Source organism: Trichoplax adhaerens, genomic scaffold (assembly GCF_000150275.1).
Source record: "Trichoplax adhaerens TRIADscaffold_18 genomic scaffold, whole genome shotgun sequence".
In the NCBI taxonomy this organism is placed as follows: domain Eukaryota; kingdom Metazoa; phylum Placozoa; class Uniplacotomia; order Trichoplacea; family Trichoplacidae; genus Trichoplax; species Trichoplax adhaerens.
Window position 1 is genome coordinate 235097 of NW_002060960.1, and position 23982 is coordinate 259078.

The window sequence follows — 23982 nt, forward strand, 5'->3', positions numbered from 1 at the left end:
TTCGTTTACCCAGTAATCATAAAGATGCTCCAAAAAATTGCCACTGATTATGACAGCATGTAAAAACACCTTGAAGCAGAAATCACTATCCATTTTGTACCCGTAGTAAAGTAGATGATTTCCTCCCAAGCGATAGTAATACCTCATTCCTACAAGCCACAATCAAGTCGCAAAGGCAGCTACGCCATTCGTCTTTTTTGAATACTTATCCTTCCGACTTAACAGTACATCTTTCAATTTAATATAAAGTGTATACCGTTCACACGTAGGATATGGTGTAAACACGGTAGTTGGTTATGTGTAACTTGCTTCTCTACTTATTCGTTTATCCAATTATCAAAAAGCTACTCAGAAAGTTGTCAATAATGATGACAGCATATATAAAATACCTTGAAGCAGAGATCGCTATCTATTTCCTACCCGTAGTATACTAGACGATTTCCTCCCATACGATAGCGATACTTCACGCCTACAAGGTACAATCAAATTGCTATGGTAACTACGGTATAAGCTTTATTTGAAATGGTTATCCTCCTAATTTAATAATCGTATACGAATATCTCTGCAACATGCAATGTTACCGTTCTATTGCAGGATATAGCATAAAAATGGTAGTTAGTCATATGCAAATTGTTTCTCTTGTTATTAGTTTATCCAATAACCATTAAGATACTCCATGGATTGTTGCAGCATAGAAACAAGGATATCAACTTTAAATTACAATTTCAAAGTTGTTAGAATCCAATATCCAAATTTTATCATAAATTTTTATAAATATAGTAGCTTCAAAAAGACTGTGACGGCTAAAACTTCCGTAAGCATAAAACTAGTCATCTATAAAGGGAAATGTGCTTCATCAAGAGACTCCTGATAGACTCCATTTTACCAAAGTCCTTCCAGCTACCTAACCGCATAGTTGATTATACCTACTCTTCATGGTTTCTAATCATAGCAGACACATCAAGTTCTTCAAATCAACATCACTCAATAAGGATAAAAACGAACTAGCAGTAGTATTGAAATAGCTACGACGTCGGGCAAAAATCGACTTCATCTCGAGAGAAAAAAATTGCAGATATACGCGCTAGAAACATTTCATGATATACGCGTATATAAATCGTATCGCGATCACTATCATCATTTCTTGTCGGCCTTCTGTTACAGGCATTTAATATCAAAATCAACTAATCATAACCCTTGGCAACTACATTGCCGAGCAGGAGCAATTATTTCCCATAATATAAATTCCTACTGGTCTAAATTGAAAGCCACCAATCGTGAACTGAGGTAATGACAATCATCAAAAAAGATACCGGCTGATTTCTACAACCTGTCATTTGACACATCGATGTCTCCACAAACGCCATTCCTTATTATAGTCATCCTATCTGTACATGGCACCCGCCGATATCCATTCCTTTATCGATATAGTAGCAAAAAGTCATCTATGACCATGTATTTTTATGGCTCGATACCATATAAGTCTTTTCTCTCCTTTCTTTCACTTGCTGACCTAAGCCATATAGTTCACATCGATTCAAATATAGTCAACGAAATGGCAAACAGCAACTCATCTCAATGTTTGCACGATGAAAGCGTCAATGCAAAATCTCATCCTATCCATCTCCAGCCCTTATTAATAATTTTGATTGCAATACGATGAGCTATTCTAATTGCACCCAAGTGAGAGTAGATCTATAAAACAACTTTTGCTAACTTGAATAACGCTAATGGTGAAGACAGCAGAATAAAAATGGAAGATGACAATCAGCCTTCAAATGTACAAGACTTGTGGGATAGTGACCTTGAGAATTTAATTCGTGCAAACTCAACTCGCAGCTCTAACCAAGAGCATTTAATAAGGGACCTATATCAGCAACTGTACAGCGCTGACATCGACGACCCAATCTCATCCTTTCCCATGAATAGTCCAGCCATGTCTGAAACAAATTTATCAACTAGTACATCACTTCAATCTTCAACAGCAAATTCTTCATCAAGCAACGATGAAGAGATACCTCGTAAACTATCCAAGCAAACCATGGGAGATAATACCCATGATAGCAGAGTAGACAACCAAAAAGTAGAAAAAGGAACATCGAGATATGATGAAACTGGCCATGTTGATGGTGTTGAATCAACCGTTGATGAACAGAATCAATCGAATACGCTTCCTGAATCTCAACCAAATCAAGCTGAAAAGTCGGATAATGAAGAGTCAATGGAATCATCGCCACCGATAACTCGTACGAGAAGGGAATTCATCACTGATCAAGGGCACCAAAGTTCCGGCTTTAATCAAATAAGAAATACAAATGCTCCATCGAACAGGGAAAACGATCCATTAATTCGTCATCTTCATCAATGCAAGACGCACATTGCCTTTGAACCCCTGCGGAATCCTATACCAAATCCAAGCCTTACATTTCGTCGAAAACTATTAGCGCCTGGATCTATCCTCAATGGTGGTCCTGGACGTGGTAGATGTAATAATCAGCAAGGTTTACCCATACCTAGATTTCTACAAAATGCTTTAAGGAACACTAATCCGAGAGTTGCTTCTATACTAACTGCTGATCACAGTTTAATGCATCCTATGCTGCCGAGGATGCCGATGCCTATAGCCGCGAACAATGCTGGATTTGAGGAGGTTAGTTAAAAAAAGTATATCTAGCACGAATTGAAGAGACTTTCTAGTGAGAGAACTCACGCTGTTGACGAATTTCAAAGTCACCATTAAACTTGAATTATTTCAAGCCATTAGTTGAGATAGGTAGTAGCCTATATCACCGTAGGTATTGATGGCATTTTACTTTGATGAGTAAGTTTATGCAAAATGTATACAGTAAACATTTCGTTCTAGGAATATTAGTATGTTAGGTAGTAAAGATGACGAATAAGAAATTGATGTAAACAACTAGAATACAATCAGAACTGACTACCTTAAATTGTTTAAAATTGATTTATAATATTTCAGTATAACAACACTTGCTTAATCATTTAATCGACTACTATCGATATCCATCCATAAGAGCTAATTTTTCCCGAACAATGAAGGATTAACTATATTGTAATTGAGCATTTTAACTTTATTTAATCTACGTACTTACTAAGAATCATCAATACATTATAGAAGTCTAGAATTATCAAGCTTAATCCTTCGTTATATATGTAACAGAAGCGGGTCTTACAATAGTTGTTGGTGTTTCTAAGATACAGAAACAGTATAGGAAACTCCCAACTAGTACACCACAGTGCTTCTTTTAACTTGCTGTTATTGATATTGCAAGATAAAGGAACAGTATAAGAAATGGTACAGTACTTGCACTTCTACGTCAGATTTTGAATATGTCCAATATGCAATGCAATACCATCTATATGAGATAAAATAAATTCCATCATTTCTCAACATGTCCAACTTCCAATTAGCTCACGAATGATAACTTAACTGTCATTGAGTACCGTAAGCTATCCAATACTCTCAAATAGTATTATTGATCCAAGAAGATTACCTACATAGATATCTACAGTATAGAATAGAAAAGGACTACATGTGCATAATGAATATTTTTACTTTAACTAACAATTCTTAGCTAATTATTAACAAAAAAATTGTCCTTCTTCTAACGTAGCAAACATAGTCAAAGTTAATATCCATCTTAAAACTAGGCGTAGTATAAAATTAAAATTTGATCTGCACCGGCTAACTTTTGTACCATGGTGTTATTTACACCCACAATATTCATTGCATCACTTGGTAAGCAGTGATATATTATCTACTACAATAACTGTACTGAAATAAGCTAAATTTCTATCAATTGTTTCCAAAATTCTAGCTTCCTGATATATCACTATTGGATACTAACACGAATAGTAACGTGGTTGGTACGAGGAATCAGAACCATTCTCCAGTAAGTGATTCACAAACGACTCTCCTAGGACTGATCTGTAGACATTGTCTATGCAGATTCTAGCTACCTACAGTACAGGATGTACAATGAAGCAGATGTTAATGTAGTTCAATGGTTCTTTATCGAAACTAACCAGGTTATGCGTCATTGCTTTAAAAATTGCTAGTCTTCCGATAGGCAACCACAAGAGCATAATACTACTGCAGATGCCAGCAATACTAACGTAGATAATTCTAACCCGCCACTAACTGCGACTTCACAGCCTCAATATAGCGCAGCTGATGTAAGTCAATTAATTAGTCGAAAACAACACTTAACTCTCTACCCTACTAACGGCAAACTGATCGATCACTACAGCTATAATATTTAAGGCTAATATCTGCTATCTAATGAATAATGCTATCAATTTATTCTAGTATTTTACTGTCAGGAATCATAACCCATTTTATGATAGCACTTCTGTATCTACCATGACGGAAGAGTCTCAAAATTTATCTTCTACAGGCGATAATTCTGTAAATATTACATTCTAAAGTTGAATGAGATGAACAGATTATTTTGACGATATTTTATCACTAATAACGACTGAAAAAGCAATATATTAAATCTTGATATACTATAAAACCGTGAATTTTCTTAAATTGGAACACTAATGGTATCATTATTTTATCACAAAGGCCAATTCTGTATTTACAGATGCAGAAGGCGATAATACGAGTTTGACCAGTAGCGAAGCAAATCAGTCGACAGATATTTCTGCTCCAGCTGAAACATCTCTTAGCCCTTCTTAATCACTGAAAAATGGAAGGTTTGTCTAATAAATACGGTAAAGTGATTAATAACTTAACTGAGAAACGGGACATAAAATATGAATCTTAAATTGGAAAATCTTTCAAATTTATTAATTCTGCTTCTCTAACACAGGTATAAACAGTTGCAAACAAGAAAACGAATAACATCTATATATAATCGTTAAATCAATGCTATAGATGAGTAATGATTGCTGAATGTTATTAATTCATTTAAAATGATTGTATAAGCCGTACTCAACGAATATGGTTACGCTAGTTGTTAATGTTGACTCGATCAGTTAATTTATTAAACTTAATCATCCAAGTAATCATGAATCATGTAATAAAATATCACTTGTTCCATTAGAATGTAAGCTATTAAATGCATTTATCTATACGGTTTAGCAGTTAGATTACTTCATCCGATCAAGAATTGGAATAGATTTGTTTATAGGCCCATTAAAACTAAATTCAGCACAATTTCTTAGGATATACTGTTATGAAATATTTGACTTTTCCGATATTAATTCATATCGCTACGGTTGCTTTAGTACTTAATTCAATATAAAAAAGATTAATATCTCGGTAAAAATAGAAGGTGATTATTAAGAATACTAAAGAGGATGATTAATATAAGATAGCAAATATCTAAAATTAATTATAATAAAACCCTCATCGATCTAACCAAACATTTAGAGTACTTCAATGATACATTTCCTATCCCTATTTCTAGAATTACGTCCTAACTGAAGGGTAACCATTGCATCATTTAAAATTTCTGCTTAGAATACTCTATTCAAATATCAAGCTAGATCTGGGACAAGAAATTAATACTTTCTTCGAGCACTCCAGCTATTGCTAAATGGCTTTTTTGGCATTGTACTGTATTCCATCTAATCTAGTAGTAGCGACTATAAATCTCCATAATAATAATGAGAGTAAGCGATACTACAAGGCGGCAAAGAAGATAGCGTAAAATCAACAAAATTAAAACCTAACTAGTAGTACCTGTAAGCTTGTCTATTAAGATGTACATTTCATTATCTAATACAATCATAAAGTTTAGTTAATGCAGCAGTATTACTAAAAAAGTACAAGTACATTCATTTTTAATGAAGGAAAGTCACTGTACGATTAAAATAGCAAATTTCAATTTATTTTGTTTTATAAACAATACGAACATAGGTTAAAAACTCGATACAGCCAACTGTTGACAAATACTTCCATAATTAGGGGTTATAGAAGTATAACCATGTTTAACTAGTTTCATTTTTTGAAATTTGAATAACTCATACAATCAGAGAAAATATGGTTAATCTTGTGGTTATTAACAACAACGATATTAAATCAAAATCTATCCAATCTTAAATGCTTTAACCTAATAATCATGTAGCCGGTAAGCCTTAGCTTGCTATCCTATTTTTACAAATTGAGTCGAATCTAAGAGATAGAAAAGTTAACGTTTTTCTCTATAACATTGCTCAAGAATTTATTTGATTAATTTAATAATGTAAAATAAATGAGAATCATATCGACATATGACATAAGACTGCTGGCGATTTACATAAATCTTCTCTAGTTGTCCAAATAGTAATGGAGATTGGAAAGTTCGAACTAACTGCATCGTATTTTTATCGTACAATTGTATCTTGCAAGTCAATTTTTCCACTACCATGAAAAATCGAGATTCAGTACTACTATTCCAACATAAATTGGTAGTAAGATTAAAATGTCTAATGGCATTTTGATATCCTTTGACGTTGAGTTTACCGTCTGCACCGATCATCTATTGAACATAAACATAAAAATATTTCTGTTATAAAACAGGAGATGTTAAAAACGGAATCGATTATATTCTTACTATCACGTCTTCTCCTTTCTGTATGAAATAGCAGCCATCCAAATCACTAGCGTAATTCATCTGTCGAGAGAAGAGACAAATAAAAAAGAAAATTAATGATAGTACTGATATTCCAATTTCATTAATCGTATTCTGTTTTCTATTCAAGCCTGTACGAACAAATAAGTCTGTAGTGTAGTGACCAAAATTCTTAATCATATTTTCCTTTTTCCAACTAGACGTTACAATATTTGCTTCCGTCTCTCCAATATTGATTTTACAAGCAAATCCATTAGCATCTTTGTAGTACTGTTGTGACTGAAATAGTTTGGTCTCCATAATATTATCTTCTAATTTGAAGAGCTACAAGTTCATAGGAAAGATTAGATATTATAGATTACTACAGGGTTGCAATATCATCAGGTCAAAAACCGATAGCTGAAATTATTATAATAAATATCTACAGCCTAAGCATTCTGTAATAGTAGCCAGTATCGGATGATAAATACTTTAAAGCACAAAGATAGCATTCTGGTGCACTATTTAAATTAATACTGCTCAAACGTACATTACAGGAATCAATTCTTAAAGCTTTATATAAAGCTTAACACGTGTAAAACTTAATTACGGTACATCTATATAATTTATTAATGAATAACTGTTCTAACGGATATAAAAATATTGAAAGATTGGCCATATGATTGTTATAGCTATTTAATTTTGCTACAGTTAACTACAGAAATAATATTGAATAAGATAGTAATTGTTTTAGTATGGAAACCAAATATACTAATGCATTTTACTGGAATTTACAATTGCCTGAAAGAATAAATTTCTGACTTATAGCTAATACTACTGACCACTTATGAAATAACCCAAAAGGTATCTGTTCAGTACAGAAATTACTTTACGTTATAAATCTGTCAATAAATCTAATCTAACTTGCCCTAATAAGATTCCGTCGACGATCGAAAGATTCTTGTTGTAAGGCTAAGATAGAATCGTCGAAATGCAGAATTTGTGTTTTACGATGGATTCGATTAGGGTCGTAATACATTTCCAGTTTTCCATTATCGCGCTGAATACCCATAACCGCAGTCTGATTAGTGCCATCAGAATGCTACAATAATAAAATATTATTTTCATAGCGGTTAAATAAAGTCGAGTTGCAAGATTAAATATTATATTATGTTATTATTAGCGCGATGAGTCAAGATAAAAACTGAATGACAGCATCGTAAATATTATTCTTTTACCTGAATATCTATAATAAATAGATATTTACTATCCGCCCTTCTGTATCTTGAGCTTAAAACTTCTATCGTTGCTCCTTCTACTAGTAGCTCATCTACCAACCAAGAACATTTATCGATACTCTGCAGATTATTAAACTACAATCGCACAAAGGTAGATTAATTAATTATTAATCTCACAATCTGATACCGGAAGAAAAGCAATAAAACTAACACATGATTGCTCTAAAAGAATTTAAATTTTTCTAACTTGCAACCATTTCCGTTGGCAAAGGTGATATAGATTACTATAGCATGTCATAGGAAAAACTGTGTGACATCTAATCTAACATGAGATGGCTTTAAAATGGCGTAAATTACTTCAAAAAGCTAAAGCAATTTTCAGACTTATAGCGGTATGGGTAAAGAAAATAATTATGGTGCTAATATAGCAAAAAATGTCTTTCAAAGAATATTTCTCATTCCGTTCGTAAATCATTCCAGCAAATCAATATCGTTTATAACATAAACTAGCAGAACAATAGCACTATTCAAGATGAACATTTAATCTGGTTGGCAATATCACCTTTCCAGTTAAATATTTCTGAGAAACATGGACAGTACCTGGCGAATAGAAATATGATTGTGACGATTCCAACGATCTTTATACAACGCACTCGCTTCATAGGATCGGCACTGCTTTATTAAAATAACCGAATTTAAATCATCGTAGAGAAAGCACCAGAATTGACTAATAGCTTTATGGTCATCGAAATCTTGACTGGATAATTCTTCTAATTCCTCGCCTTGATAAATCTAAGAAATATTTAAAGTTAGACCATGAAGATAATGTTATTTCATGAATATCATTTTTTTAATTTTAAGTATACAAAAAAATTGACTCCGTAAGGAAATTATAAATGTTTTAACATCATTATACCTGTAATTTTAATCGCCACTTTTTCATCTCGAGCAATTTTGCAACATAAGGAATGTTATTGATGTAACAACAAGAAGAAGAATAGACTATTTCCTCTTTATTCGATTTCCTATTATTTATTTCATCTGCACTTTCTTCCGCCAAACTACTTCTTTCATCACAGTCATCATCATCCATCATTTCATCGTCGCATTCATCATAATTTGAAGATTGATCATCATGGTTACCTTCGAAATTATAACTTTCAAATGTAAAAGGTTTGTTTGAAGCTGAATATTTGCGTATATATATTGAAGTGACTATTTTTAGATACCATTTCATGATTATCACCGTTAGTATTGCACGAATGTATCCTATCGCCCTATTGCTATTCTTACCACTAACTGCGCCTGGAAAATTTGGATCTTCATCACTCCGATTTTCAATATCGTCTTCATCATTTGCATCATACCCTTGACTTGCCATATCATCGTCTTCATCTTCATCACTTCCATCATTTCCATCCCCATCTTTACCGCTGTCAGAGTAATATTCATCTTCATTCTCTCCTTTCGTTAATTTTCGACGTTTTGCAGGTCGCCAAGGAATGGTACTTTCTTTATTCGTAAAGGTGTCATCATTATTTTCTATTTTCGAATAATAATGGTAGCAATAGATGGCTCGAATGTTTTAAAATCAACACGTGTACACTGGAGGAAGAAAGTTTTTCCCTTACCTACGACTATATATTTGTAGGCTTCTCGGCTATCATTACTATAAGTATACAAATCAACCGTCGTCGGGCAGAAAAATAGTTTTATGGTTCCCATGGCACTAAAAAGCTTTTTATAAGGCTTGGTTCCGAGTTGGCTAGGATTAAAGATCTATTTCAATCCAATATTTAATTTAAGTGAATTAAGGTATGTACTATAAAGTACAAATAAGTACCGTAAACCTAGCAATCTCCGGTCAACTTTTTATAGATATTACTGTATTTATTTAAAGTTATTGATAACTGTATGCTATAAATTTCTAGGAATTGCATTATATGTATTTGAAAAATGCCTGGTTTACGGTAAAAATTAACAAGTCCCGTGGTAAAATTAAAATTACATAAATTGAAAACTTACCAGAATTTCGAATTGCATATTGAGAATCGCTAAGTAAGACTCTACATCAGATATTGCCAAATCAATAATACCCTCTTCATGAGAATACAAGGGCTTGAATCGATGATTAAAGGAAGGAACAAAATCTTCTCGATTATCTTTCAATGCGCTGGACAAGAATCCGATAGCAGAAGTATTGGTAGAAATGCCTTTATACCATAAAATGGTATAGATACGCAATCTTATAACACATTCGACACGAAAGAGTCTAAGTTGATTGGCACTTTGTGCTCCATCGAATGATATCATGTCTGCATATTGAATATTTTGTTGAACACGACACGTATATTGGTGTCCAAATGGATCAACCTGCCATACCTATAGTATTAATTACAACGATTGCCAATTAGATGAACTCACAGCCCTTTCTTAGCTTAGCTTAGCTTTTTGCTAATAACAATTCTTCACATTTATTAACACACTAGAGTTTTAAGAACATTAAGCAAGAACTATATTTTAACGACTATTAGATGAATAGCGTACAGTCGATTCTCTTGATGAATTTCATAATAACAAGTTTATCTTTAAGATATTTTAACACTATTAAAATTGTATAATTAATCTTACAAGGGGATAAATGATTTAGTAGAATAGCACTGGTGCTGCTATTTTATCTGTGGTTAATAATGCGTTGATCTGAAAAAAATGGATCAATTAACTGTATCAGTAAATACAGGATTCATTACCCACCTCTATAGCGCTGGTCGCAGCAAGATCTTCTGATGGCTTTCCATAATGATACCAGAACATAATTTTGGTATCATTTGCCAAGTATTTGCATGCTTGGATTTCATTATCAGACGTAATTGATTTCTCTGTCCTTCTAAATACATTCTCATTCATGATAGGCATCTTAAAGCGATAAAACATGGTTTTAAATCAATTTCATCAAAATCTATTAATTTAATAATTAACAACAAGTTCTACTGTATTACGCGAATGCCATCATAACAGAATAAGTTATGCAACACAGCTACTCTTTTCTACATAGGCAAAATGCAATCTTGTGAGTAGATATCCAAAAAATTTAGAGTGGAACCAAATAGTAATATGCAATGCTTCGTTTTGTATGTAAAGAGTTGATGAATACCGTTAAAAATGATCTTTGCTGCAACAAGTTTCAAATTCAGACTTACTGTAATACTTTTCCTATCGCTAGCCAGCGTTAAAATGTACCATTTCTCGTCAAGATCCCACTTTGCTGGAAATTCAAGGTTAGCTAAAGTTTTGGACGGATTATGATTCCCGTCCTCGTCTTCAAATTCGTATTCCCTTCTGCCATAACCATAGAAGACTTTCCAAGTGTCAGAGTATTGCCCGATATCTGCCTTCCACTTTATTCATTTAATTCAAAAATGGCTGAATATCAGTTTCCAAATTACAATAATTGCATAAAGTTTGTACATGTATCTATCGCATTTGTACATATCGCAAAGAGCTATTTAGAAAAATTTCAGAATATCGATACTGAAAATAAAAACGCCTTCGAAATTATATATTCTACTGACTAAGCAAAGTGCCGCCCATGTATATCCGAATTATTTATACACATGTTGCAAAGAGATACTGCATTTAATTTAATTTAAAATACACACACTGCATAAAGTACGTATATGTGTGAATCATTTTGATACATGTTCCCAAGAGATATATGACAAAATTTCTGAACGTTGGTACATTTAGGAGAAAGCCGTCATCGAAAGGGCAATCATATCAACCTAAGTCAGGCTCAAATTTAGACTTACAGTAGGTTAAATGACTACTCTGTTAAATGAATTACTTCCTTTCTCTACATTTAGTCCAACAGATGAAGGTTACCTCGGATATGGCAAAGGCAAAACAAATCGTCTCATCTCGATGTCCTTTAGGCCCAATTCGAATTTGTGTAACCCATTGATTGCTAACTTCAACTCTACTGCTGATATTGAATTCCTCATCTGTTTCATCATCTTCCTTAACCACCGTTAGCTACACCAAATTATAATTGAACTTCATTATTGCCTAACAGAGACATAACAGCTTAGTTAGCTATAGCTATGAAAGGAACTTTACCACAACTTCGCATTCTTCAGTTTTATTGTTCATGGTGGCAGGAACTAAAACCCCTCCACGTTCATAAGGTGTCGAGCATCGATCAGCAATATCGCTACTACACGTAGTGATCTTGCGGGAAAAATCCATGAACGTTTGCGTATACCCCGTACCCCATCGTTTCCATTTTGGATACCTTCATCAGGGTTTAAGAGAAGTTAATTAACGAACGATGAAAAATGATCGATAATATCGGTTCTAGGTAATTACTTTGCAATGTAGGCATAGGGCAAATGATCTATCTGCGCTTTTTCTTCAGCTAATTTCAAGGCCTTATTGCGATAGAGGCTATAACGACTGCTACACAACAGGAGAAACTGAATCAAATCGATCTTTTTAAAGCTCAAATAGGAACCAAATTCTTTCATGATGCTATAAATTTTCTTAATTTCTTTCTTTTTCTGTAAAAATTGACGCCATAGCAATGGATTAACATTTTGACAAAAAGAAATTCTGATTAAAACTATGGCCGTATTTCACTTGCAACGGACTCTCTAATATGATTTCTGATACCTCATCAACGGGTGATAAATAGTTCTTGTAGCTTTTTAAATCCGTAATAAGTCCTTGCTGTGTACTGGATAGGTTCCATTTCGATACAATCCAGCTCCAGTCTGCCATCATAGTTTCCAAACTAGCTGAACAATCTCCCTTGATGGCATGGTCTACTATGTGATCAAAAAAGTAAGAATCTTCCTTGAAAGCATTCCAATCGCCTTGATAACATTGTAAATAGCGCTCTACTAATGTTTGATTTAATCGCTTGATATACGAATCTTGAGATTGTTCTTCATCGATAGGATATTGGAGATAGTCGATCACTGCATTTTGGAAGTAGATGCATCTATTATTAAAAATAAAAGTAGGTATTGGCTTGAAAACCGATCTCTTCAATGAGGTAATGGATAAAGAATAATATATCAAATAAGGTATAACTACCCATCATCGTCTTGATACAGAAGCAGAGACTTTTCATCCAGACGCTTCAGTAATTGGATCGTATCTTCTTGATTTTGTCTCCATAGACAGTAGATTGATTGAATAGGAATGGGAATGGGGTTATAAACACCAAGCAATCGAATTAATTGACAATCTTTTTCTTCCATCTGACTTAAACTGAATTGAATGAGTGGACGGAGATCACATTCTTCATTCTCATCTTCTTCATCAATTTGTAACTTGTCTACAAGGTTTTTCCACTCGTTGACAGTCTTTAATTTCAGTCCAGCCATAATAGCAACTGCAATTGGTAGATTTTGGTATATTTCAACAGCTTGTTTGACTACATTTTCAGAACTTAAGCGTTGGATAACCTCTACAGGCTGATATAGTGCTAAAATTTCCATGGATTCATTTTGCGTTAACCCTGGCTGTGAATGAAACATATTGTAAGACAATTTATATCTTCTCTCTAAATGTAGTCTAACCTAACAACCCTACTAGTTGAAGAAAGTTAATCTTAAGTCTGATACTTCATGTTTAGTTTAGTCTTGCTTTCAGGAGCAATAAATAAAGCATACATTACGATCTTTATAGATCATTAAGAAGTAATACGGCGAAAACGCTATCACCTGCACTATCCAGTATGAAATTAAGTGTATCGACAACGCTATTTAAATACACCAATGGATGACACTGTTATTAGGTGCTCCTAAGCAAGGAATTTCTAATATTTAAAACGGGATATATTATATAAATCAATCCCAAGATTACATGGCCAAATTAATTGCATTGTTGAAATGAAACGAATTTAATGGAAGTCCCACACGAAATTTCTACTATTCGAAAAGGATATACTAATTTATGTGCTAGAGGATATGGCAATATCAACCCAACTGTTGAGATTGAACAAATTCAGTGGCAGAGCTAATTCCATGTTGTTATTTTAATCGTATCAATACTTACAGGTGATTGTAAACAAGTCCATGTCTCCTGTTTTTCATCGTCTATCCAAGGTGCTGTAATGACTGATTTCTTTGCAAACTGGATATACTGTAGACTGGATTCTTCTTGTACATCATCGAAGATAAATAGAGCTTGCGATTTATTCTTATTCGCTTAAAACAGCATGCAGCACGGTATTAAAATGCAATGCCGGAAAAGGATAAACATATTGCAAGAAAATCAAGACCAAAAATGGATAAGTACGTCCATAAGGATGCACATTGCACAGTCGTTGAACTCGTTGATGTAAAGATAGGAGCTGCATTACGAACTATAAATGAATGATTAACTACCTTGGAAATAACGGTTTAGGCGATCAACAACATCGTCTAATTTTTGAGGTAGATCAATGCCTTGGAGACCGAGTTCGAGGCATAACTTTTCCAAAATTAAAAATAACCGCTGATTTTTAGCATTTCCTAAATAAACAAGACAGGAATGAACACATATCATGTTTAAATGTGGAAAAGTAAGCCGGCATGAAGATTGAATATAATCTCCTAGTTTTCCATAAGAATTTATCTTAATACTGGGTCGTAAACGTATCTAAAGTAAGGAGCTCTGGCTAGAAAAGCATGCCGGCTTAACGATTTAAAATAATTCACTCGTTCTCCATTAGAGATTATCCAAATGTAGGGTATATAATATATGCAAAGCAATGAGTTCTTGCTGTAAAAGTATGGCAGCATAAAGATTGAAAATAATCCGTTAGTTCTTCATTTGAATGAATCTAAATGCAAGGTCTAACATACGTATATCTAAAGTAAGGAGCTCTAGCTGGGAAACTATGCCGACATAACGATTAAAAATAATCCACTAGTTCACCATTCGTGTTTATTCAAATCGACTATCTCAGATATATCCAAGGCAAGGAGCTTTTGATAGCGATAATTGTAGGACTACACCAATCCATGCTTTTCTAGCTTAACCATTTCTATTACAAACAAAATGATATTGCTTACCGATTGTGATCCAGTATACGCCATTTGGGTGAAAAGCTTTCTTTTGCTCTACTACTATTCTAACTGCTTGGCTTACTGCAACAGTTTTACCACTGCCTCGTTTGCCATGAACCCAAATGTGGCCTCCACACTGATCGATATCTTGTAATCGACTGCAGATGTTGTACAGGAAATTCTGCCTGATGATGCAGCGATTAGTTGGAACTTTCATAACATGTCGTAATAAATCTGTAACATGGAGAAAGTTTAATTGCAAACATTCTATGCACAATTAATGGATAGAAGACAGATATTCATGAAAAACTATTATAACAGCATGCAACGAGTAGGATGCTATAACGGCTCCTACTGTAAATTTGCATCTAACATGACTCAAAACTAATGGAAGGCATATATTCTGTTCAAGGAGTTAAAGGGACCGAGTTGCAACATACGGATCAAAGCTACAGCGGTTCTTCTACTTCATGCATTGCAATTCAAAATGTTTTAGAAATAATCGATGAATCATTGTTTTCCTAATTACCACGAATGAATATCTGCCTAGTGTAAACTAATCTCTATTCCATCCTAACGAAAATATGTTTAGCATAAACATAGCAGCCTTAGCTACTCAAATAGCACGTAATACTGCCGATCTCTTAGCTAAATAGGACAATAAATACAATCAAAACAGTGCTCTTTTTTAAGGAATAATACATGTAGTAGTACTTTATTGATGCTGTTGAGGGGCTAACCTTGATATTCGTTGTTATTAGTCGGATTTTGATTCGATACAGACATGTTACCTATTGATTTAGTCAAGAAAAAATTCAAAATAAGAACTAGAACATTAGGATTAAAAAGAACTAACAACACTAGTGAGATTCTAAATACTGTCGATACTTTGCAATTTTACGTCAATTGAAAGCAGCTAGAAAGATTTTTTCGTATCCTATACAATATCTTGAAAAACTGTATGTTAATACTCCTTGTAAGCTATATTACAAGCTGATTGCTAAAACATAATCAGCAGCAAAGCAGACTAGTACCCATACGAATTTCTTTTAAGAGCTAAGTAAGAGCAAGTCTTGTCTTCTTACTGAGGTTCAAATGAGCAAGAGCTGTCAATAATTATCCAATGAGACTAGAAACGACTTTAAAAAAATCGTTGAAATTGGAATTGTTTGCCTTAGCTCTATCATCGCTTACTACAGTAAAACAAAAATCTACATTTGCAACTTAGCATTTACTCCATCCTGTTATACTGTAATTCTAACCTCCAGAAAAAGGATTCATTATTCACGTCATAAGAACTCAGCAATGCAAACAGCATAATATCTATCGTTTTGACTACGAAAAGTCGTTATTGTAAGGATTATTACAGTATACAGTTTTAGAGAGTACAAAAATCCTTCCGAAATAAGCATCAAACTGTTAGAGTGTATTCTAACTTGGTATTGATGATAATAACTGCCCTAATAAGTCCGTTACTTGTTTACTGATCCGCACGTAATTCTTTCTCCAACTTTACTATCCAATCATCATGGTAGACAGCGTAGCAATGATGACTATTTGTAATGAACTCTATTCAATCTCTATGATATAATCGACTGATGCTGTAATCATTCTTATTATGATGAAAATATCCCATACTCCTCCGTTAGTAATACAATATCTTACTTTGATTTGATGAAACTGGCATATGGAAAGCTCCACCATCAATTGATCATGATAGTCCTCCACCTGTAATCCTTCGCTAGCTCAAATAAGCTCCAAGCGTGGTGGCTAAGCATAATTAAAAGAGGACAGTCTAAGCCTATCAGAATCGTTGATTTTGTTTAGTGAACACGTTTCAAATTATCATATTTTAAAACTAATTATGAATTCATAACCATCATTCCCACATGCAACGCCCAATTTTGACTTTCTCCAATCCTGCATTAGGTTAGGAAAGCAAGGGCGTTGATCTTATAGATGCCTTTGTTCTCAACTTTGTAAGTTTGTTGTTGGTCTCCACAGCTGCAGCATTCCGATTACTTCTTCAACAAACGCTTCAACATGTTACAAAATATTTTTACTCGATTGTAGTATAGCCCTGTTACGATGCGTAAGCTCGTCCAAATTATAATTATTTTTAAAAGGATACTTTTATATTATATGCACCAGGAGTTTCTGACGAGACTATAAAAGGCTGATGCCTGAAGATTCCTTTTTAGTTCGTTAGTCGGTTAGATAGTCAACTAGTTTTCAATTGATATTTAATTGTGAAGACTATAATCTTGGGTGCCAAGATTCCTTCAGTAATAAATGATAGTAAATCTCTGACTATCTCGTCTACATCATCTGTGACGCTATAATTATACCATAGTATTCGGTTGTTGGAACTGAATTAGTTGGTGATATAGCTAATCTCGCCTCTTTAAGTTAGTAAGTGGCGTTCTCCGCAAGGATTGGCGTGTGTAGACTACTTTGTCACTAGTGGTGTGTGACAAGCCCCAAATATATCGAAGATTAAGATTATTGGATTGTAGGAGAATCGATAAATTGTATGTAAGATTGTATATAGAGATCGTCCCGAGAAAGTCCTTGGTAGTACTTTATAATTAGGCGAACCTAGTATGCAGTAAGTAAAGTTGACAAGAAACTGCAATTCTCGTAAGCTTCTCGAGAAGACACTTTATCACATATATCAATCCTTGAACTAGCACAAATTTACTTGCTCCCAAGTCATAACGCACCATGAATAGGGTAAATTAGGAAATCAATTTAGAGATTAACTGTCTCTAACGTTAGCGTTTTAAATATTATTAAACACCCTATATATGTATATAGAGATCTCCCGAAATAGTCCTTCGTAGTACAGCACATAAATCAAATGCAAATGCTCAAAGTAACTAACAGTAAATTGACATAGTTTTGCGGCTAGTGAGTTCAAAGAAACAATCGATTTCGTGGCAAATTACCCTATCTCTAGTCTAGGCAGATGAGTTATTCTAGTCCAATCACTTTAATCTACCTCTCTATTTAGCATAAAATGAGATATAGATACACTATACTGAAATAAATATTAAGAAATACGCAATCCATTTTAGAATCGAATTATCGATATTATAATGATTTCACTTGGATAATAGCCAACGGATCAGTTTAAGCTTCAGATAAATAAAATAATATCTACGAGTAAAATGGAGATATGAAGGAGGATCGTAGTCATTTACAGGAAACTACTTCTTATAGAATAATTGTCAACAAGCTATCATCAAAGTAGATGATATAATTTCTTACTGTAATTTACTCTATCACTAAGTGATTAAAAATGTTAACATTCTAATTGATTATATGCGTATGTTACTCCATTTCTATGTCACTCGCATTCATAAATCCAACCTATAAAGGAGATCTTAACTGATACTTCATTTATTTGATTGAATCCAGGAAGATATGATAGTAAGCTAAGATTCACTTACCTCCTACATGATCGTGAGCTTAAATCATCTCATATGAGATAGATAGATTCCGATTAAGCGTCACTGTAGCTGGTTACTATTAGTTAAATATTATTTTCCTTTATCATCTCTTTAGAGTATTTACATTTAAAAATAGTAGTATTAGTATAGTATCTTAACCTTTAAATATCGATACATTCTGCAATAGCTAGTTGCTTCGGTCGATAAACTACAAGTCTATTTAATTATTAACAAAATCGTTTAGGTCCTAGAATTTTTATCACAGTTTTAAAATTTTTCTTCGTTATTAATCATCGTATATATTCTACTTAGGTGGATAATGCTATAAAATTGCATTACCTAGACTTAACGATTGTATTCAAGAGAAATGCGAATATTAAAAGACGAAACTATAGATTCTCGTATTTCTTGTTGGAGTTCTGTTCCATTGACTCTATGCCTTTAGACTTTGTTCGTATTAATGAACATCGATCGATGTTACTGTATATGATTTCAGTATATATAGTATTATGTTCAGAAACAATATAGCAGTTGCTAGGGTACTCAAGGAAAGTGCTGATTTTTTGTTGTACTGTAGATGCAGTTTGATATTTTAATAGAGAAGAAAATCTTTGCAGAACCTTTGAAAGATTAATTATTATTAGTTATCCTTGTAGGGAAGATTCGATTTATTATAGAAACAATGATAAGATATTTGCAAATCAGAGCACTTGGAAAGTTCAGTTTCATCGATATGTTATAAGGCAAGTTTTGAATTTTAGCTATTTATCGCTGCTTATCAATTATTTATTTAAAGGGTCTATGTCTATATCTATAACTATATCTATATCCATACTGATCAGAATAATCCGAAATAAATGTAATAATTCGTGTAAATGCAAAAATCAGATTAAGTCATATGCATATCATATACTCAGTGCGAAGTAACAGGTGATAATGTAAAGTAAAAAGTATAGATATATACAGACTGCATACTGTGCAGTACACGGAGTAGAATGAGGGTGGTTCCACTAGTCTATATTATGATAGAATAGCTGATCAATTTACTGTATTTGCTTATGAGCTTAGTTTAAGTTATTTTCACTACTCCGTAGCATAACTCCATATATTCGTATGTATGTATAATCTATATTGAACATTTTATATTGTGTAAATCTGTTTACATTCTTATTAAATTATATCATAGAACTACATTAGTATAAACATAGAAGTAAGATATTCTTATTAGTCATTCGCGTTATAAATATTATCTCCTGCTGTGCTTCTAGTAATATAACGTCGATATTTGTGCATCTATCGAGTGAATTAGTCCTAGTAGCAAGTTACAAGGTAATCTTGCACGCTTTATAATCTATTCTACTTTATCATGACTATTCGACTAGTCACGTCGTTACACACGCTATAACTGTGCACAATTTTCTATTCACACACCTAGCAAGAAAGATTACTTTTTCACCAGTTATCCTCTTGTCATTTCTTACAATTATGGTAATCACACCATCTTCCGAAACATCACAGGAGATCCAGGAAGGTTATGTTTCAGCAATATTTGCACTTTGTGCCCGAAAGTGCATGGAATGTTCCTTTATGAAAACAAAAGTTAAAACTGAGTGATGATTCATTTCACTGTTTACGCAGCAAAGATGCCATCTAAAGATATAAAAGGAGATGAAGAAGTTCAAGTTACTAATTATAATTTTATCACCACGTCCTGTTTAACACTCTGGGCATTACGAATCAAGAAAGAACTACAATTAGCTAGTTGTAAGTGGAAACTATCTTGATTTATAGAATTTTATGATTCACGAGTCCATCATTTTCCTAGCTGATGATTAAGCATTTCATCTATGTCATAAGCCATTCATTTTATTTTACATTGCTTTTCTTGAGATAGAATATCATGATCCTTTTTGTACACCCCATGGTAACATAAAAACACATCATCCTCCAATAAATGATATATTTCCCAGATTTTAAACTGCATCACTTTCGTCTTTAAAGTTAAATTTCATACTGTATATTAGATCACAGCCGTAATCAAATTGCACTGAGACGGTAGCAGTATTTGGCTGTTTGACTAGTAACGATAAAGTTTCATTTTAATTTTTCTGTATATATTTATAATTAGTGCCTATGATTGCAAAAAATATCGTCATCGGGATTACAAACGCAATTTGCATACCGTACTATACGATATTCTTTAATGTTTATTTATCCCATTTATAATACGAAATGCCTTCTTTTTCAATAAATAATTAGTTTTCTAGGATTTAAACGATCATCCTTTCGCCTTCAAAGTTAGCTTTATACGGAGTATTATGTCAAAATGCTAACCAAACAGCATCGAAATTAAAGCAGTATTTTACCATTCTGATACTAATGTGCTCCTAATGCAGAAAATTTATTCTAATTTTTTCCCTTTCATGTTTATGCATAATAACTAAATATAATACTAAATTGACTTAAGATTCTCAATAATAGTAACAGTAATATTATAGATGGCTTTTATAGGCGCAATTTGCAGCACATACTTTACGATATTGTCTAGTCTCAGTCTTTGGCTAAGGCAACTCGATTTTACGGTACTAAAAAATTTCTTTGGAAACAGGCATTAAAATTATTCCTAGAGGATGTTGAATGATATTGAAAGATATACATATTTAATTAGATATCATGTTATTAACACCTATCAATATCAGCACTACTCCAATTTGTCATTGAAACTTTCTATGATAAATGAATCTACGTCGATTTAGTTATTTTATTTTCTTATTATTCTAATTACATTTTCTTACTTTGATGAATGCTAAATTGTCTAACGCATTGATAAATTTAGTTTTAATTCTATCTAAGCAAGCATCAATATCAGAATTAGATGAAGATATCTTTAATGTTATAACCTGTTAATACGTATTATCCTGGTAAAAATGATGTTCGTGTTTGAACTGAGATTTGCTTTCTACCTGCCACAATATTAAATTTTGTTATTGCCCTGGCAAAAATGTCTATCAATACAAAGCATTAAGCTATCAATTTCGTTTAAGATTCTAAATGATCATGCCATCTATATAACGAGACGTTAGTAAAGTCTTTCTTTCCATGCCTTTAGGCAAAAATGATATCAAAATAAAAGTATCTCATTCATTTACTCTTGTTACTTTGATATTACCTTTCAGGCTGGCAATATGAGTCTTTGTATTAAAGGAATTGCTTCTGAATTAGCTCAGGAGAACACTTCGATGATGCGATCGCTTGATCTTGTACATGAAGGCTGGCAGAATCCATCGACTGTCAGCAATAATGAATTGATACCTGGTAGTCGGTTAATCAAAAAATACAATGGAACCATAGAATTACTTCCTAAAACACCAGGAGAGATTATCGGAGAGCAAATCGTAAGACCTGTCTTAGATGCAACTCTCTCTGTTGCAAAATCAACCTTGAACATTTTAACGCAAGGTTTCAACTTGTTGGATCGTGGAATGAGTAAAATGTTTCAAATACTACCTGCAGCACAGGCTACTGATGTAGGACAGATTGCTTATTTTGAAGGTAGCTGTCCAGAAGGATGGAAAAAGTACGTCCAAGCTGAAGGTCGGTTTGTCATTGCTGCTGGATCATTTCGTGGTCGAAGTTATGACGGTAGAGTAGAATCTGCAAGTTATAGTACTGGTCAAAAAGGTGGAGAAATTAAACATAGATCTACTATCAATGAAATGCCTCATCATAAGCATGATTTTCGAGTTAACAAGAATGGGGCTATTGGCGAAGGTGTCTTACTAGGAAATACACCTAATGAGGGCCCTGGATACTCTGGCGGTGGCTATTATCATCTTGGAATTAGCAGTGCTCGTATGAGGTATGCTGGAGGCAATCGACCTCATAACAACATGCCTCCTTATATTGCTCTTCAAGCATGCCAAAAAATCAAGGATATTGAGCTATCTGGATATGCTCAATCTTCTGATTTAACTACTACAGCTCAGCAAACTCAATCCACTTTGGCTGTTTTGAAAAAGACTATTGAATCTCATCAAAGGAGCTCTAATGCTACTGTCCTTGCAGTTAGCTCTAGGGTTGCAAAACTGCAAAAAGATCTTGAAAGCTGCAAGCGAAATGTTACTTGGATAACAGCCAATCTAAAACAAGCTCAAAGCAAGGATTCTCTGCAGACAGAAATGATCTCTTTCCGCGATCGTTTTTCCCTCTTAGATGATCAAGTTAAAAGTAATCGAAAATTCTCTGATACTTTATTATCGGTCATTGATCAATTGAAAAGCGAAATTGCTGCTTTAAAAAGAACATCAGAATATGAAAGAAGAAGAAGATGAAAGGAAAAAAATAAAATTGGCCGTTACTGACTTCAATAAACTCATATATTAGCCCATCTTACCAATTAAATAATCCAGATAATGGCGATAGGTGTAGCTGGTATCCTCTTCTCTAATAAGTAGAGTAATCATCACCATTGAGATGAATATAGCAAGTGAAGTATAGAAAAGAATGTCATTTTTGAATTAGCTTAAAATTATTGGATGGTAAATTCCATACATTAACGGAACAGGCCATCGTTTTATCTAGGCTAGCATTAGCTCTCCAGTCGATTTAAACCATTTTATCTTGTCCATAATCTTGACGGAAGATTATTACTTGTTGTTAACCTAGGCAAGTTTATCTTTAATAATATTTAAAACTTTCAATTGATTTACTATTGATGGCATGTAAATTTTCTAACTTATCGTTTACTTAGGCAAGTATATCTTTTATAATTCATATGTAAAACCTTCAGTTAATTCATTATTATCGGTATACAGATTTTTATTTATCATTGACTTAGCCAAGTTTATCGTCTATTTAATAAATAAAATCTTAAATTAATTCATTATTGGTAGCATACAGATTTTTATTTATCGTTGACTTGGGCAAGTTTATTCTGTATTAACATGTAGAAATCTTGAATTAATTCATTATGGATAGCATGCCTCAATGAAAGCTTATGAGCAGTTTTCAATATCGAAATAGTTCTACTATGTGTAAATTGATAGGAAATTGTGTCGATGTTTGTTCATTACAAAAAGGGGATCCATCAAGGAATCCATTTGTTATCGATAGCTCTTTACTGTCCTAAGATTGATTGATTGATTGATTAATTTATTACCTTACCATGCAATAAACTATATGTTAATTAGCTCAATCTTAGATATTTCGGTTTCCCTCATTTATGATCTAAAATGGTAGTGATTGATGTCAAAGGTATCAAAGCCTATCAGTAATCGTAGTTATAACATCACCATTTTAATGCATTGCTCATTTTCATTAACAACTTATCTCCAATATACGGCAAGAGGAATACCGTCTAGGCCATTATTCCCAACTATTTTTTCTAGTTTTGACACATTGCGATTGGATCGATAGAGTTAAAGTTGACTGGTGCATAGTCTAGCGGCCATAGAAATAAAACTTTAGCCATGTTATACCAGGCTACGACAAACTGTGATTGGCTAGGTGGAATTAAAGTTTAGCTGTACCTTACGTAGAAATAATATTTTAACCATATTTTAAACCTCTCCATGATAATCAATACGACAGTGCCAACAGCATCTACTTTTATATAAACTCTATTGATCATATTACGTCCTCTATTTAAACCAGAAGACGTAAATATGGGAATAAGGCT

The 23982-nt window shown here is 33.3% G+C and overlaps 4 protein-coding genes across 4 annotated transcripts; 2 read left to right on the forward strand and 2 right to left on the reverse strand.

Moving 5' to 3' along the window:
* Positions 1-1753: 1753 nt before the first annotated feature.
* On the forward strand, positions 1754-4702 carry TRIADDRAFT_60834 (uncharacterized protein; the record flags this gene model as incomplete). Its single annotated transcript, XM_002116776.1, has 4 exons — positions 1754-2650; positions 3837-3911; positions 4078-4194; positions 4589-4702. The coding sequence occupies 4 exons, from the start codon at positions 1754-1756 to the stop codon at positions 4700-4702; spliced, it is 1203 nt and encodes a 400-aa protein (XP_002116812.1).
* A 1489-nt stretch (positions 4703-6191) lies between these two features.
* On the reverse strand, positions 6192-13338 carry TRIADDRAFT_60835 (uncharacterized protein; the record flags this gene model as incomplete). Its single annotated transcript, XM_002116834.1, has 17 exons — positions 6192-6488; positions 6564-6623; positions 6723-6905; positions 7111-7145; positions 7485-7662; positions 7799-7933; positions 8399-8590; positions 8715-9340; positions 9430-9577; positions 9824-10180; positions 10553-10714; positions 10999-11196; positions 11681-11830; positions 11915-12089; positions 12164-12354; positions 12467-12797; positions 12893-13338. The coding sequence occupies 17 exons, from the start codon at positions 13336-13338 to the stop codon at positions 6192-6194; spliced, it is 3864 nt and encodes a 1287-aa protein (XP_002116870.1).
* An 844-nt stretch (positions 13339-14182) lies between these two features.
* Positions 14183-16540, reverse strand: TRIADDRAFT_60836 (uncharacterized protein; the record flags this gene model as incomplete). The annotated part of the gene is made up of 4 exons (XM_002116835.1): positions 14183-14316; positions 14860-15087; positions 15594-15644; positions 16519-16540. The coding sequence occupies 4 exons, from the start codon at positions 16538-16540 to the stop codon at positions 14183-14185; spliced, it is 435 nt and encodes a 144-aa protein (XP_002116871.1).
* A 4950-nt stretch (positions 16541-21490) lies between these two features.
* TRIADDRAFT_60837 (uncharacterized protein) lies at positions 21491-22636 on the forward strand (the record flags this gene model as incomplete). The annotated part of the gene is made up of 1 exon (XM_002116777.1): positions 21491-22636. One exon carries the CDS (start codon positions 21491-21493, stop codon positions 22634-22636), a length of 1146 nt encoding a protein of 381 aa, XP_002116813.1.
* Positions 22637-23982: the final 1346 nt, after the last annotated feature.